At 47.1% G+C, this 13,494-nt stretch overlaps 1 protein-coding gene across 6 annotated transcripts in view; it reads right to left on the bottom strand.

The window, feature by feature from the left end:
- Positions 1-13,494, bottom strand: part of LOC134352187 (SEC14-like protein 1) — a 147,457-nt gene that overhangs the window by 34,574 nt on the left and 99,389 nt on the right. For 2 of the 6 annotated variants that reach the window (XM_063059463.1, XM_063059468.1), the window contains exons 2-4: positions 13,387-13,494; positions 8,940-9,009; positions 1,747-1,896 (exon numbers count right to left, since the gene is read on the bottom strand). In XM_063059463.1, coding sequence (XP_062915533.1) covers positions 1,747-1,896; positions 8,940-9,002 — 213 coding nt within the window. In that variant the 5' untranslated portion in view covers positions 9,003-9,009; positions 13,387-13,494. Of the gene's footprint in view, positions 1-1,746; positions 1,897-8,939; positions 9,010-11,484; positions 11,525-11,604; positions 12,503-12,977; positions 13,176-13,386 lie in introns of those variants that run through there. The other 4 variants (XM_063059465.1, XM_063059466.1, XM_063059467.1 and 1 more) reach the window with 4 other exon arrangements.

The raw sequence follows: 13,494 nt of genomic DNA, 5'->3' as shown, positions 1-13,494 counted from the left end.
TTTGTCACATGTTGAGAGCAGAATTATCTGCAGCTTAATGTGAAAAAGACTAAGGAGCTGGTGGTAGACCCGAGGAGAGCTAAGGTACCGGTGACCCCTGTTTCCATTTAGGGGGTCAGTGTGGACATGGTGGAGGATTACAAATACCTGGAGATACGAATTGACAATAAACTGGACTGGTCAAAGAACACTGAGGCTGTCTACAAGAAGGGTCAGAGCCATCTCTATTTCCTGAGGAGACTGAGGTCCTTTAACATCTGCCGGACGATGCTGAGGATGTTCTACGAGTCTGTGTTGGCCAGTGCTATCATGTTTGCTGTTGTGTGCTGGGGCAGCAGGCTGAGGGTAGCAGACACCAACAGAATCAACAAACTCATTCGTAAGGCCAGTGATGTTGTGGGGATGGAACTGGACTCTCTGACGGTGGTGTCTGAAAAGAGGATGCTGTCCAAGTTGCATGCCATCTTGGATAATGTCTCCCATCCACTACATAATGTACTGGTTGGGCACAGGAGTACATTCAGCCAGAGACTCATTCCACCGAGATGCAACACAGAGTGTCACAGGAAGTCATTCCTGCCTGTGCCCATCAAACTTTACAACTCCTCCCTTGGAGGGTCAGACACCCTGAGCCGATAGGCTGGTCCTGGACTTATTTCCTGGCATAATTTACATATTACTATTTAACTATTTATGGTTCTATTACTATTTAATTATTTATGGTGCAACTGTAATGAAAACCAATTTCCCCCGGGATCAATAAAGTATGACTATGCCTCACCCCCTCACCTGGTCTCCTTGTCTCACCTTTCACCTGCCAGCTTGTCTTCCTTCCCCTCACACAGATCTCTAATTCTGGCTTTGTTCCTCTTTCTTTCCATTCTTGGTGAAGGCTCTCAGCCTGAAACATTCACTGTTTATTCCTCTCCATGGATGCCATCTGACTTGCTGAGCTCCTCCAGCACTTTGTGTGTGTTGCTCAAGATTTCCAGCATCTGCAGGATCTCTTGTGTAAATAATTTAATGGCAGAAGATGATCCATCACACTGGACCTGTTCTTTGAGCGGCTCTCTCGTTACCTGGACCCTTACAAGTGCTTTTTCCTCGTCCTTTCCAGTTCCTTCCTGAAAATTCCTTCCAATGCTCCAACGGTTGTCTTATCTCCCAACATGAATTGTTTCAGGGTCCCAGTCTATCTCTGCTACACCCTGCCGGACATTTCCACTCCATCCCAGACTAGGTCTGATTGTTCCAGCCTGCCCCAGGTCAGATAGTACCAGACACAAGAGACTATGCAGATCCTGGTAATCCGAAGCATCGCACACAGAATAGTGTAGCCATGGTGACATAGCGGTTATTACAGCTCGGGGTTCAATTCTGGCGTCCTCTGTAAGGAGTTTCTATGTTCTTCCCATTAGCGCGTGGGTTTCCTCTGGGAGCTCAGGTTTCCTCCCACAGTCCAAAGGCGTACGGGTTAGTAGGTTAATTGGTCATTGTAAATTGCCCTGTGGTTAGGCTAGGGTTAAATAGGGAGGTTACTGGGAGGTGCGGCTCATTGGCCGGAAGGGCCTGTTCCACACAGCATCTCTAAATGAAAATGCTCAGTCAGTCAGGCAACGTCTATGGAGAGAAATGAAGAGTTAATGTTTTGGGCTGAGACCTTTCACTTGGAAGCCGCTATCACCCTGCTGTCAGCTCGGAGGTCCCTGCAGAAAGATGGCAATTCAAGCCCCCAGCCCCACTCACCTTCTTCAGCAGCCGAGGGGCCTCCACGTTCAGCTTGCAGCTTCGCTCCACAATCTGCAGCGAGCCATCCTCATTCTTGTACTCACTGAGTTTCTCACTTCCCAGGAAAACCGGGATCAGCGGGCACGTCGGGAATCTCTTCTCATAAGCCTGGAATAGGAAGTCGTTCCATCTCTCAGTGAGGTAAAGGACTCAACACCCAGCAGAGCATTCTAACTAGTTGGCAACACGGTCTGGTATGGAGGGGACCCTTGCAGAGGATTGTAAGCTCAGCCAGCTCTATCATGGCCACTAATCTCCCCACCATCAAAGACATCTTCAAAATGCGATGCCTCAGGAAGATGACAGCCATCACTAAGGATCCTCACCAACCAGGACATGGCCGCTTCTCATTACTACCATCCAGGAAGAATACACGAGCCTAAAGACACACACTCAGTGTTTTAGGAACAGTTTCTTCCCCTCTGCCATTAGATTCCTGAATGAACACTACCTCATATTTTGCTCTTTTTGCACGTATATTTTGTTTTACATTTCTTACTGTAACTTTTTAATGTCTTGCACAGTACTGCTGCCACAAAACAACAAATATCAAGACCAGGTCAGTGATAATAATCTCAATTCTCATGCTGAATGCACTGGCGACAGTGGGATGTGGGTGTGCTATGTTGTGGGAATGCTATGTTGATGCCGGAAGCATGGTGACCCTCGTGGGCTGCCCCCAGCACATTGTCGGACTGTGTTCGTTGTTGAAACAAGCAACACATTTCACTGTATGTTTTGATGTACATGTGACAAATAAAGCAAACCTCTTTTAATTTTTCAATGCTCGTGTGTGCATCCAATTACCCACCCCTCTTTACATCAGTGGCACTGCAGTGGAAACTGCAGACAGTTTCAAACTCCTGCAGAGGGCACTCCTTGTAGAAAGCTGGACTGTGCACATCAATATCTGCATCTTTCCACGAATGTGTGGTAGGGAGCATCCTAACAAACTGCATCACTGCGTGGTACGGAAACTGCACTGTGGCGGACAGGAAGGCTCTACAACGGGCAGTCAAAACTGGCCAATGACCACCGTTACCAGCCTCCTCACCATCGGGAACACGTATACAGAAAGGTGCCAGTAACATTATGAAGGGTCCCACCCACCCTGCTCATGGACTGTTTGTCCCACTCCCATCAGAGAGGATGCTTTGTAGCATCCACACCAGGACATCCGGGCTCAAAAACAGTTACTCTCCCCAAGCTGCAAGGCTGATCAACACCCCTACCCACTAACCCACCCCTCCACACCCCCAACCACCACTACTTTATCATTTCCTGTCAGTCACCTTATGGACAGATACTCCTGTGCCTAGCATCACTGTATGGACGTACAGTCAATCTACGTACATAAGCCAGTTTTTATATTGCTATTTATCTTGTTCTTTGTCTGATTGTGTATTTTTTGTGCTGCATCAGATCCAGAGTAACAATTATTTCATTGTCTTTCACACTTGTGTACTGGAAATGACATTAAATAATATTGAACACCCCCTCAATAAATCTTGCCTTCTGTTCCTGATTCCAAGGGCTCTCGAATTCCCACAGTAAACCACCCTGGCAAAGTCTAAAACCCTACCAGGGTCCTGTCAAATGGTGCCTGGTGATGATCTGAAGAATGAAATTGGGGTGTTATAAACACAAGAGATGCTGGAAACACAGAGCAACACACACAAAATGCCGTAGGAGCTCTTGAATTTCTCTGGCCTGCCCAGTTCCTCCAGCATTTTCTTGTTTGTGATGGAATTTACCTGCTTCCTGCCCGTCACTCTGCTGGCATTCTGGGATGTTACACTTTGTAGAACAAATGGCAGCTGCCTCACTGCACTACAATGTGATGAACCTGATAATCTCTTTCATTTTACGAACGTTACCACTTAAATAAATCAAACACACCTTTATTCAAAGGCATCAATAGTTGGGCACCAAGCCAGCACAGACCAGAGATAAAAACCCTGATAACGTCCATTCATGTGGGTAATAGAAGATAGCAGGAACGCAAGTGTGGAGTCTAAGTATGTGCGAGTATGTGGATAAGATAGGGGAGACACACACACACACACTTAGAGACAGAAATATACACCGAGTGAAGATAGGGAGACAGAGAGAGGAGAGAGAGAAAGATAAACCCAAGAGGCCAACACAAGACCAAATTCGACAATGACAAACACACACAGTCCCAATGACAGAGGTACACAGAGAAACAGAAAGTGAATCAACACTAAATTCCAAATTTACTCAGAATCTCTCAAAAGTGTAAGAGTGCATCAGCGCAAGGGAGTCTCACATCCCAATGGAACAGACTTTACATGTGAAGTCACGTTGTCGGGATAATCTTGGAGTTCTGCTGGGTCAGTGCCTAGCTACTGACAGCGTCTAATAAAGGAATGTTCGCTTTATTTAAATAACATTGCGTAAGAGGGTATTGAACAGACACAGTGTGAGAAGGGAACGAGGAGAGAGGGAGTTATCATTTCTGAATGAATTAAAATCTGTCCTATGTGAAAGAGACGGACAGAAATGACATCACTTCACTTAGTCTTGTCTGCATTTACGTGAACAGCAAGTTTCAGCATTTCAAAGCCCGTAGACAATGCAATCCAAGAGGAACTAAAACTAGTGTGGGCAGGAAGACAAAAGAGAAGTTTAGAGTTCTTCTTGGTCTGGACAGATCTCTGACTTCCAGGCGAAGTTTCAAATCCTCCTTCACACGGATGATCTCAGACAGCAGGAGCTCTTGCACACAAAACAACAGAAAGCTCTGCTCTGGGGGGAAGTAGAAGAGGATTTCGTGGCCGCTTCTTTTCCGCAGCAGCTCCTTGAAGTCAAGCAGGATAGGTCGCTGATTAACATTTCGAAACGTTAGGACACACATGACATCAAGAGAGCCGATCCGTGTCGGAATGTACTTTGACGATGGTCACCTTAAAGCTCATTACCGGCAGGTGACCATCAAAGTCCACGCCCTCTTGCTCTCTCATTCTTGTGTTTTGTCTTTCTGAGCTATGCTCACTACATGTTTGAGAACTAAAGGAAATAAATACTCAGTTACAGAATGAGGAAATTAGACTGATGTAGCAGAGCCAACAAACAGCACTTGGGGAAGGGACTGGATTGACTGCTGTAAAGATAAGTCAATTATACCAGGCATTAAGGGGTATATGGGGTGTCCAAGGAGGGGTAGTACCTCTGGTGAAGGGGCTTGTCATGTCCGATCTGGGACAGCTCACTCACCTTTGGGGCCCACCGGACACTCAGCTCTCTTCTCACCTGTGGCTCCAGGTAGCTGTTTGCATGTGAAAGCAGCCACACCATTTCAACAGGCAGGTTAAACCAGGTGAGGGTAGCTGGCAGGTCTCATACCCCACTGAGATAGGGACATGCCTGCCCTGGCATGTGAAATCAGCTCTGGTGGACTGGGTGGATGAGATCAACAATGAGGTCCAGCAGCCAGGAAAGCGGTTCTGCAACACTTTGTGGAGAGCAAAGGGCATGACCAGGCACAGAAGAACTCACGGTCATCGACTGCAAGCAAGAAAGACCCCAGTTTGTGATGACTGCTTGTCCTACTGGACTTGAGCTTCTGACGGTGAGAGAGTGGAACTGCCCCGGTGCAGCGGCTTCTCCGCTTTAAAAACTTCCCGCATAGGTTTCCTGTTATCGTTAGATGTGATGGGCAACCAGCAGGAGGCATTAAGGGGGAGAGCAGCAACTAGTGGACAATGCAGGGTAACTGGATTAACATCAGCACAGCCACTAACACAGGGATGGGGAGAAGAGGAATCAATGGGTGTGAAGAAGTTCTCCCTTTTAGAAAATAGTCTACACCTTTATTCCTTCTATCAAAGTCCATGACCATACACTTCTCTACACTGTATTCCATCTGCGACTTCTTTGCCCATTCTTCCAATCTGTCCAAGTCCTTCTCCAGACTCTTTGCTTCCTCAACACTTCCTGCCCCTCCACCTATCTTGTCCATTCTGAAGGCCCTTTGGCCCATCAAGCCCATGCTGACCTAATATTCTGTCTAGTCCCATCTACCTGCACTCAGGCCCTATCCCTCCAAACCCTTCTGATCCATAAATCTATCCAAACTCCTCTTAACTGTTACAATTGAACTTTGATCTACCACCTCTGCTGAGCGGATGAAGGCTGTGCCGGGGTGAATTGTGTTTTAGTAAGAGGCGAAGTCATTGTGGATGTGGGAATCTGGAGCAACAAACAAGCTGCTGAAGGAACTCGACCCAGCGAGTTCTTCAGTGTGTTTGTTGTTTATGCAGAGCTGTCTCCCTTGATACACGTTGCATCTGAGAACAGGCAGTGTTATCACTGATAGTCAAATGACTGGACCCAGATCTCGCACACTCTTACGACTCAACCTCACTTTATTTTAGTTGTGCACAAAGAGAACAGCATGGCCCCTGTCACCACACTGTTGTCAGGCCAGAACAGAGAACTGCTATTTGGTACACTGTGTATGTTTGAAAGTCCTTATTCTTAAGGACAAACTCTGTTCGTAATAGAGGTGTTAAAAGTCAAAAGAATCTACAAGCTGCCAACCAGCAATACTTTGATGTTAGTAAAGCAATTGTCCCTTGGTTGGTGTGTGTACCTTGGGTCTTGTCTCTGGAACTCTGCTGTGCAAAGGGAATTTGTGCTCTTCAAAGTACTTCCTTGTCTGGGCTGACATAATTCTGTCTGTAGTCTGTCCCTGCCTGGATATTATGTAACCCTTGCCTTACCGCAACTTCCAAAGCAGTTGTGTGTATCTCTGCCTATTTACATATTACTACCCACAGTGCAATCGTTTTGGATCCCCTTGCTTCTGGGCCAAGAATTCACTCTGTCAAGCCCACCTCTTAGTTGGGGTGTACTGGGAACCCCACGTTAAAACAGTTAGTGCCCAGTCATCTCCTGCTCCTCAACATTAAATCTGGGACTTGGACCATCAGCACACATGGACGCTCCACCATTGAGGACTTCCTTAAAAGGCACAGCCTCAAGAAGTCAGCATCCATCATGAAGGGCCCTCACCAACCAGGATGTGGCCCCTTCTCATTACTACCAGAATCACAACAAACCGGCATATTTCATGAAATCTGTGTCTGTGGAATATCTGGACACACAGTCATGGGTGTAGAGAGAGTAGAGCAGTGGGCTAAGCATGCATCCTTGAGGAAGGAGATACAGGAGCCTGAAGACACACACACAATGTTTTAGGAACAGCTTCTTCCCCTCCGTCACCAGTTTTTCTGAACAGTCCATGAACACGACAGTACTATTTTGCTCTCCTTTTGCACTATTTATCCCTTAAAATATCCTTTGTGTCCGACAGAGTGATCAGCAGCACTGGGGCTCCACAGGAGACTGTCTTGTCTCCCTTTCTCTTCACCATTTACACATCGGACTTCAACTACTGCACAGAGTCTTGTCATCTTCAGAAGTTTTCGGATGACTCTGCCATAGTTGGATGCATCAGCAAGGGAGATGAGGCTGAGTACAGGGCTACGGTAGGAAACTTTGTCACATGGTGTGAGCAGAATTATCTGCCACTTAATGTGAAAAAGACTAAGGAGCTGGTAGTAGACCTGAGGAGAGCTAAGGTACCAGTGACCCCTGTTTCCATCCAGGGGGTCAGTGTGGACATGGTGGAGGATTACAAATACCTGGGGATACGAATTGACAATAAACTGGACTGGTCTAAGAACACTGAGGCTGTCTACAAGAAGGGTCAGAGCTGTCTCTATTTCCTGAGGAGACTGAGGTCCTTTAACATCTGCCAGATGATGCTGAGGATGTTCTACGAGTCTGTGGTGGCCAGTGCTATCATGTTTGCTATTGTGTGCTGGGGCAGCAGGCTGAGGGTAGCAGACACCAACAGAATCAACAAACTCATTCGTAAGGCCAGTGATGTTGTGGGGATGGAACTGGACTCTCTGACGGTGGTGTCTGAAAAGAGGATGCTGTCCAAGTTGCATGCCATCTTGGTCAATGTCTCCCATCCACTACATAATGTACTGGGTGGGCACAGGAGTACATTCAGCCAGAGACTCATTCCACCGAGATGCAGCACAGAGCGTCATAGGAAGTCATTCCTGCCTGTGGCCATCAAACTTTACAACTCCTCCCTTGGAGGGTCAGACACCCTGAGCCAATAGGCTGGTCCTGGACTTATTTCATAATTTACTGGCATAATTTACATATTACTATTTAACTATTTATGGTTCTATTACTATTTATTATTTATGTAACAAAACTGTAACAAAAACCAATTTCCCCCAGGATCAATAAAGTATGACTATGACTTACTGTAGTTATGGTAACTTTGATGTATTGCACTGAACTGAAGCCACAAAATAACATATTTCATGATATACATCAGTGATAATAAAGCTGATTATGAGCCAGACCCTCAGCAAAGCTACATTGTCATCATGGCATGGGCAACACTCTCTAAAACTGACATCTCACTGGGTAAGCTCACCTAACCCCAGTAAAAATAGGGTCAAACGATGATTAGGTCTAGCTGATTATTGAAACTAGTGCCCTGTTCCTGTATTCTGTATTCTCATCATCTCCTGATAACCTGCCAAACTCTTAAACAGAACATCATTGCCTCAAACTACAGAATTAGAATCAGTTTTCATATCACCAGCATATGTCATGAAATTTGTTTTCTGACAGCAGTACATTGCAATACATAATAACAAAAAACTATATTCATTCAGAAATCTGATGGCAGTGGGGAATAAGCTGTTCCTAAAATGCTGCGCATACCTTTTCAGGCTCCTGTACCTTCTCCCTGATGGTGGTAATGAGAAGAGCGCATGTCCCGAGCGATGGGGGTCTTTAATAATGGACGCCACCTTTCTGAGGTATCACCTTTCGAAGGTGTCCTTGATGCTGAGGAGGCTGGTGCCCATGATGGAACTGGCTGAGTTTACAACTTTCTGCAGATTTTTCTGATCCTGTGCAGTGGCCCCTCCATACCAGACTCAACAGGATGGGAGACTCACATTCTGGTGTGACTTAAACTCTCACCAGACTGCATTGTGCAAGGAACAGCTAAAACTCACTAATATACTTCTAACTGCAAAGATCATGCTGAAAACATGTGGGTTGGGGGCCAACCAGTGAGAGAAACTTACTGCCATCACCATTTCAAACGTGTACTTGTAGACCCGCACGGGGGACTGGTATTTCTGCACCATCTTCTCTCTGGAAATTCAAACAAATCTCATTATTCAACAGCAAACATATCTACAATATCCGTCACACATCCTTTCAGCCAGCACATAGCGAGCTCCCACAAACTGTAAACAGCAAGGATCATCTGTTTCAGAAATGTAGACTGACATGTAAACATTGTGTGGGCACTGAGGACACATCCCTCTGTCACAGTGGGCGGTGAATGTCCTTGAATATATTCACAGCTGGGGTCACTGAAGTCACACACACCAAGGTGATCATGGATACCAGATTTAGCACAGGATTAGTCATGGTTGTAGTGAAAGGTTATCAGAGCCATTCAGACAAATTGTAACATCATGAAGGATCCCACCAAATGTCCAATCAGGGAGGAGGCTACATAGCATCCACACCAGGACCACTACACTCAAATATGGTTACTTTCCCCAAGCGGTAAGGCTGATCAACACCTCCTCTCACTGACCCACCCCAAGCACCACTACTTTATCATTTCCTGTGCCTGGTGTCACTTTTATCGACATACAATCAATCTATGTTTATTAACCATCTTATGAATTTGCATTTATTATGTGGTTTTTAATTATTATTGTGTGTTTTTTTGCTGCATTGAATCTGGAGTAACAGTTATTTGGTTCCATTTTATTGGAAATGACATTAAACAACCTTGTCCTTTTATATATTATGATATAGATCACATCATAGAGTGACACATAATGGAAAGAGGCCCTTCGGCCCAACGGATCATGCTGAACACAGCATCCTTCCTGCTAATCTGAGTTACCCACATTCGGCCCATGACTCTCTTCCCAATGTACCTATCCAAAATGCCTCTTACCTGTCACAATTGTACCTGCCTTGACCACTTCCACTGGCAGTTCATTCCAGGTACTCACTGTGTAAAGAAATTGCCTCTCAGATCTCTTTTAATTCTCTCCCATCTTATCTCATAGGTCTGCTTTCTCATCTTGGACTCCCTGACCCTGGGGAAAAGACAATGACTGCCCACCTCACCATACCCTTCATGACTTTATAAATTTCTGTGAGGTCACCCCTGATTCTCCGTACTCAGGGAGTACAGACCCAGTGTGGGCAATCTCTCCCCATCACTCAGAGTAAATATCCAGTGTGGGCAATCCCTCCCCATCACTCAGAGTAAATATCCAGTGTGGGCAATCCCTCCCCATCACTCAGAGTAAATATCCAGTGTGGGCAATCTCTCCCCATCACTCAGAGTACAGACCCAGTGTGGGCAATCTCTCCCCATCACTCAGAGTACAGACCCAGTGTGGGCAATCTCTCCCCATCACTCAGAGTACAGACCCAGTGTGGGCAATCTCTCCCCATCACTCAGAGTACAGACCCAGTGTGGGCAATCTCTCCCTATAACTCAGAGCACAGACCCAGTGTGAGCAATCTCTCCCTATAACGGAAATATTTGGGGTGGCAGGGTGCAGATCTGTCCCTACCAAAGCAGGGGTAACGTGCTTCTTCCCTCTGCTAGCCTGCAGCTCACCCTTGGGAAAGGTGCAGAGCCCCCCCCCACCCCCCATCAGGGTCCTGTGAAGTCTTGGGAGCTGGTGGATGGTGGTACGAGCAGCTGGTGCATATCAGAAATCCTGGTTATGTGACCACTGACGCCAGGCAGACAGTCTCTGAAGAGTATCGATAATGGCTGGGGTCACCCATCTTGTAAAGACACTGCGCAGAAGATGGCAGTGCAAACCACTTCTGCAGAAAAAATTGCCAAGAGCGATCAAGGTCCTGGAAACATAGAAACATAGAAAACATAGAAAATAGGTGCAGGAGTAGGCCATTCGGCCCTTCGAGCCTGCACCGCTATTTATTATGATCATGGCTGATCATCCAACTCAGAACCCTGCCTTCCCTCCATACCCCCTGACCCCTGTAGCCACAAGGGCCATATCTAACTCCCTTTTAAACATAGCTAATGAACTGGCCTCAACAGTTTGCTGTGGCAGAGAATTCCACAGATTCACCACTCTCTGTGTGAAGAAGTTTTTCCTAACCTCGGTCCTAAAAGGCTTCCCCTCTATCCTCAAACTGTGACCCCTCGTTCTAGACCTCCCCAACATCGGGAACAATCTTCCCGCATCTAGCCTGTCCAATCCCTTTAGGATCTTATACGTTTCAATCAGATCCCCCCTCAATCTTCTAAATTCCAACGTGTACAAGCCCAGTTCATCCAGTCTTTCTTCATATGAAAGACCTGCCATATGAAGAAAGACTGGATGAACTGGGCTTGTACACGTTGGAATTTAGAAGATTGAGGGGGGATCTGATTGAAACGTATCTGATTGAAAGACGGTGATCGCCCAATTCGTAAGAACTGCCACACAACGAAGGAACGATTGTTATTTATCTTTTCGTTTAACTTCCTGCACTTGCTTGTATCTTTATATAATCATCTATATAGGTGTGTTTGCGGTTGTTCAGTGGATTTTCCGGTAATTGTTCAATAGTTACTTCTGCGTTTTTCTAGCTCCTCCTCGGATTTTTGGTAGTAGGTATCAAACCACTTGAATCTGGTTATTTCAGAGGTTAATTGTTATTTTTTAGTTGGTACTGGTTTCTTTAGGTGCTGACCAGGATTGTTTGTCTTTGCTCTTTTTTTCGTTCTTTACACTCAATAAATTGGCCGTAAGCAACGAGCGTTATGCCTCATTCTTGACTTGGAAACTCCAGATCGCAAAATCACCAGAATCCAACAACCTTCCTCTTTAATGTAGCGGCTGAGAATGCCGGCAGGTCGCTGCGCCCTCCGTTCTGGGCAAAGGTCTCCGACCTTTACTAACCGGTTTCCCTGTCCACGGGTGCCGCCGCACTTGTCGAGTTCCAGCTTGTTTGCCTCACAGAATGGCGTGGTGCACTGAAACACACGTCAGCATTGTGGACGGACTGAGCTTAGCTTTATGTACACGGTTCAGCACACCACGGGCCGAGAGTTCCATCCACTGCCCAGCTAACCTTTCAGTGTACAGCGTAGGTGAATGATTTGCTGTGGACACAGCAGGCAGGATGGCAGTTCACCGATGACCCAGATTGGTGCAGATGTTGGCAGTGCGGAGGGTAGGCAGAGTGATATCGATGTGCTGGCGAAATGGGCTGAGAAATGATAGACGGAGTTCAATGGCGTTTGGGGGTACTAATGAGGCTAGGACATACACCAGGAGGGGTGCCAGGAGAGTTGCTGAGACGCCTACCCGAGCCAAACCGATCGGATTCGCATCCATTAAACCCTTCCCATCCACGTATCTGTGCAAATGCAGTTTAAATGTAGCCGCCACAGCCACCTCCTCTGGTAGTTCGTTTCATACAGGGACCATCCTCTGCATCAAGAAATTGCTCCTCAAGTTTCTATTCAACCTCCCCCTTCTCGTCTTAAACCTGGTTCTGATTCACCAATCCTGGGAAACAAACTGTGCATTGACATTAGAGAATCTTGACCTTGTCACATTTACATGGAATAGTCCTCACTGCACACATCTCCGTAAGGTCACCTCTCAGTCTCCTGCACCTTTATTAACTGGTCTCTCTGTCCATGGGTGCCGCTGCAGTGAAAAGGTCCCGGCCTGTCCGACCTGGTCCTATAACTCAGCCCCTCAAGTCCTGGCGACAACCTTGTAGATATTTTCCGCAACCCTTCGGGTTTACGTAATAACATTTTTCCTATAAAGATCAAAACGGAACTGAATACTCCAAGTGCATTCTCGCACAACTACAACATATCGTTCTAACTTCTAGACGACTCAGTACTCTGGAATGATGAAGGTTAGCGTGCCCAAAACCTTCTTCACCACCCTGTCTACCTGTGACTCCTCTTTCAGGGAGCCACGGACAGAATGCGTACTCCAATTTCCTAGATTACCCAGTGAGGATCTACTCACCCATCCAACCCCAAAACTCTCCCCAACACCGACACCCCCTCCGCACCAAGCCCCACCGTCCGCATCCCCTACCGGCACTTGTCCCGGGCGGGCAGCCCAGGTGGAGCCGCTCCAGTGCCGCCGGGAACGGGGGGAGGATCCCGAGCTCAGCCCGAGCTGCTCTGAGCGAGTTCCGTACCCCGCTTAGCTTCGGCGTCCGGTACACGGAGCGAGCGAGCGAGCGAGCAGGAGAGCAGCCCCCCGGCGGCAGGCGCTCTTTCGCCGGGACCGGATGAGGCGAAGCGAGTCGATCCGGCTCCTCGCTTAAAGTCGGAACATAGCGACCTGTGTCCCCGCCCTCGGTTCTCGGCAGATTTTGGGAGATTTTCCTCAACCTGTGGCCCGGGACAAGGTCAAGGAAAAATCCCACCCAACCGAACGGGACCTTCCCCCAAAACCCACAGACCGAACTAGAAACTCAGAAAGTTACTGACGCCCGTACCTGTAACATTAGAGGCGCTTCCCCAAGCCACTGGACGCTTCCAGTGTTTTCTCATTCAGTTCCCCAAATACTGGGTTTGTCATGGAAGGTGAGAGGCCCGCGGGGTAA

The sequence above is a fragment of the Mobula hypostoma genome, chromosome 9, assembly GCF_963921235.1.
Source record: "Mobula hypostoma chromosome 9, sMobHyp1.1, whole genome shotgun sequence".
Classification (NCBI taxonomy): Eukaryota; Metazoa; Chordata; class Chondrichthyes; order Myliobatiformes; family Myliobatidae; genus Mobula; species Mobula hypostoma.
The sequence above is the reverse complement of the archived record's forward strand: the minus strand, read 5'-3'. Positions and strand labels throughout refer to the sequence as shown.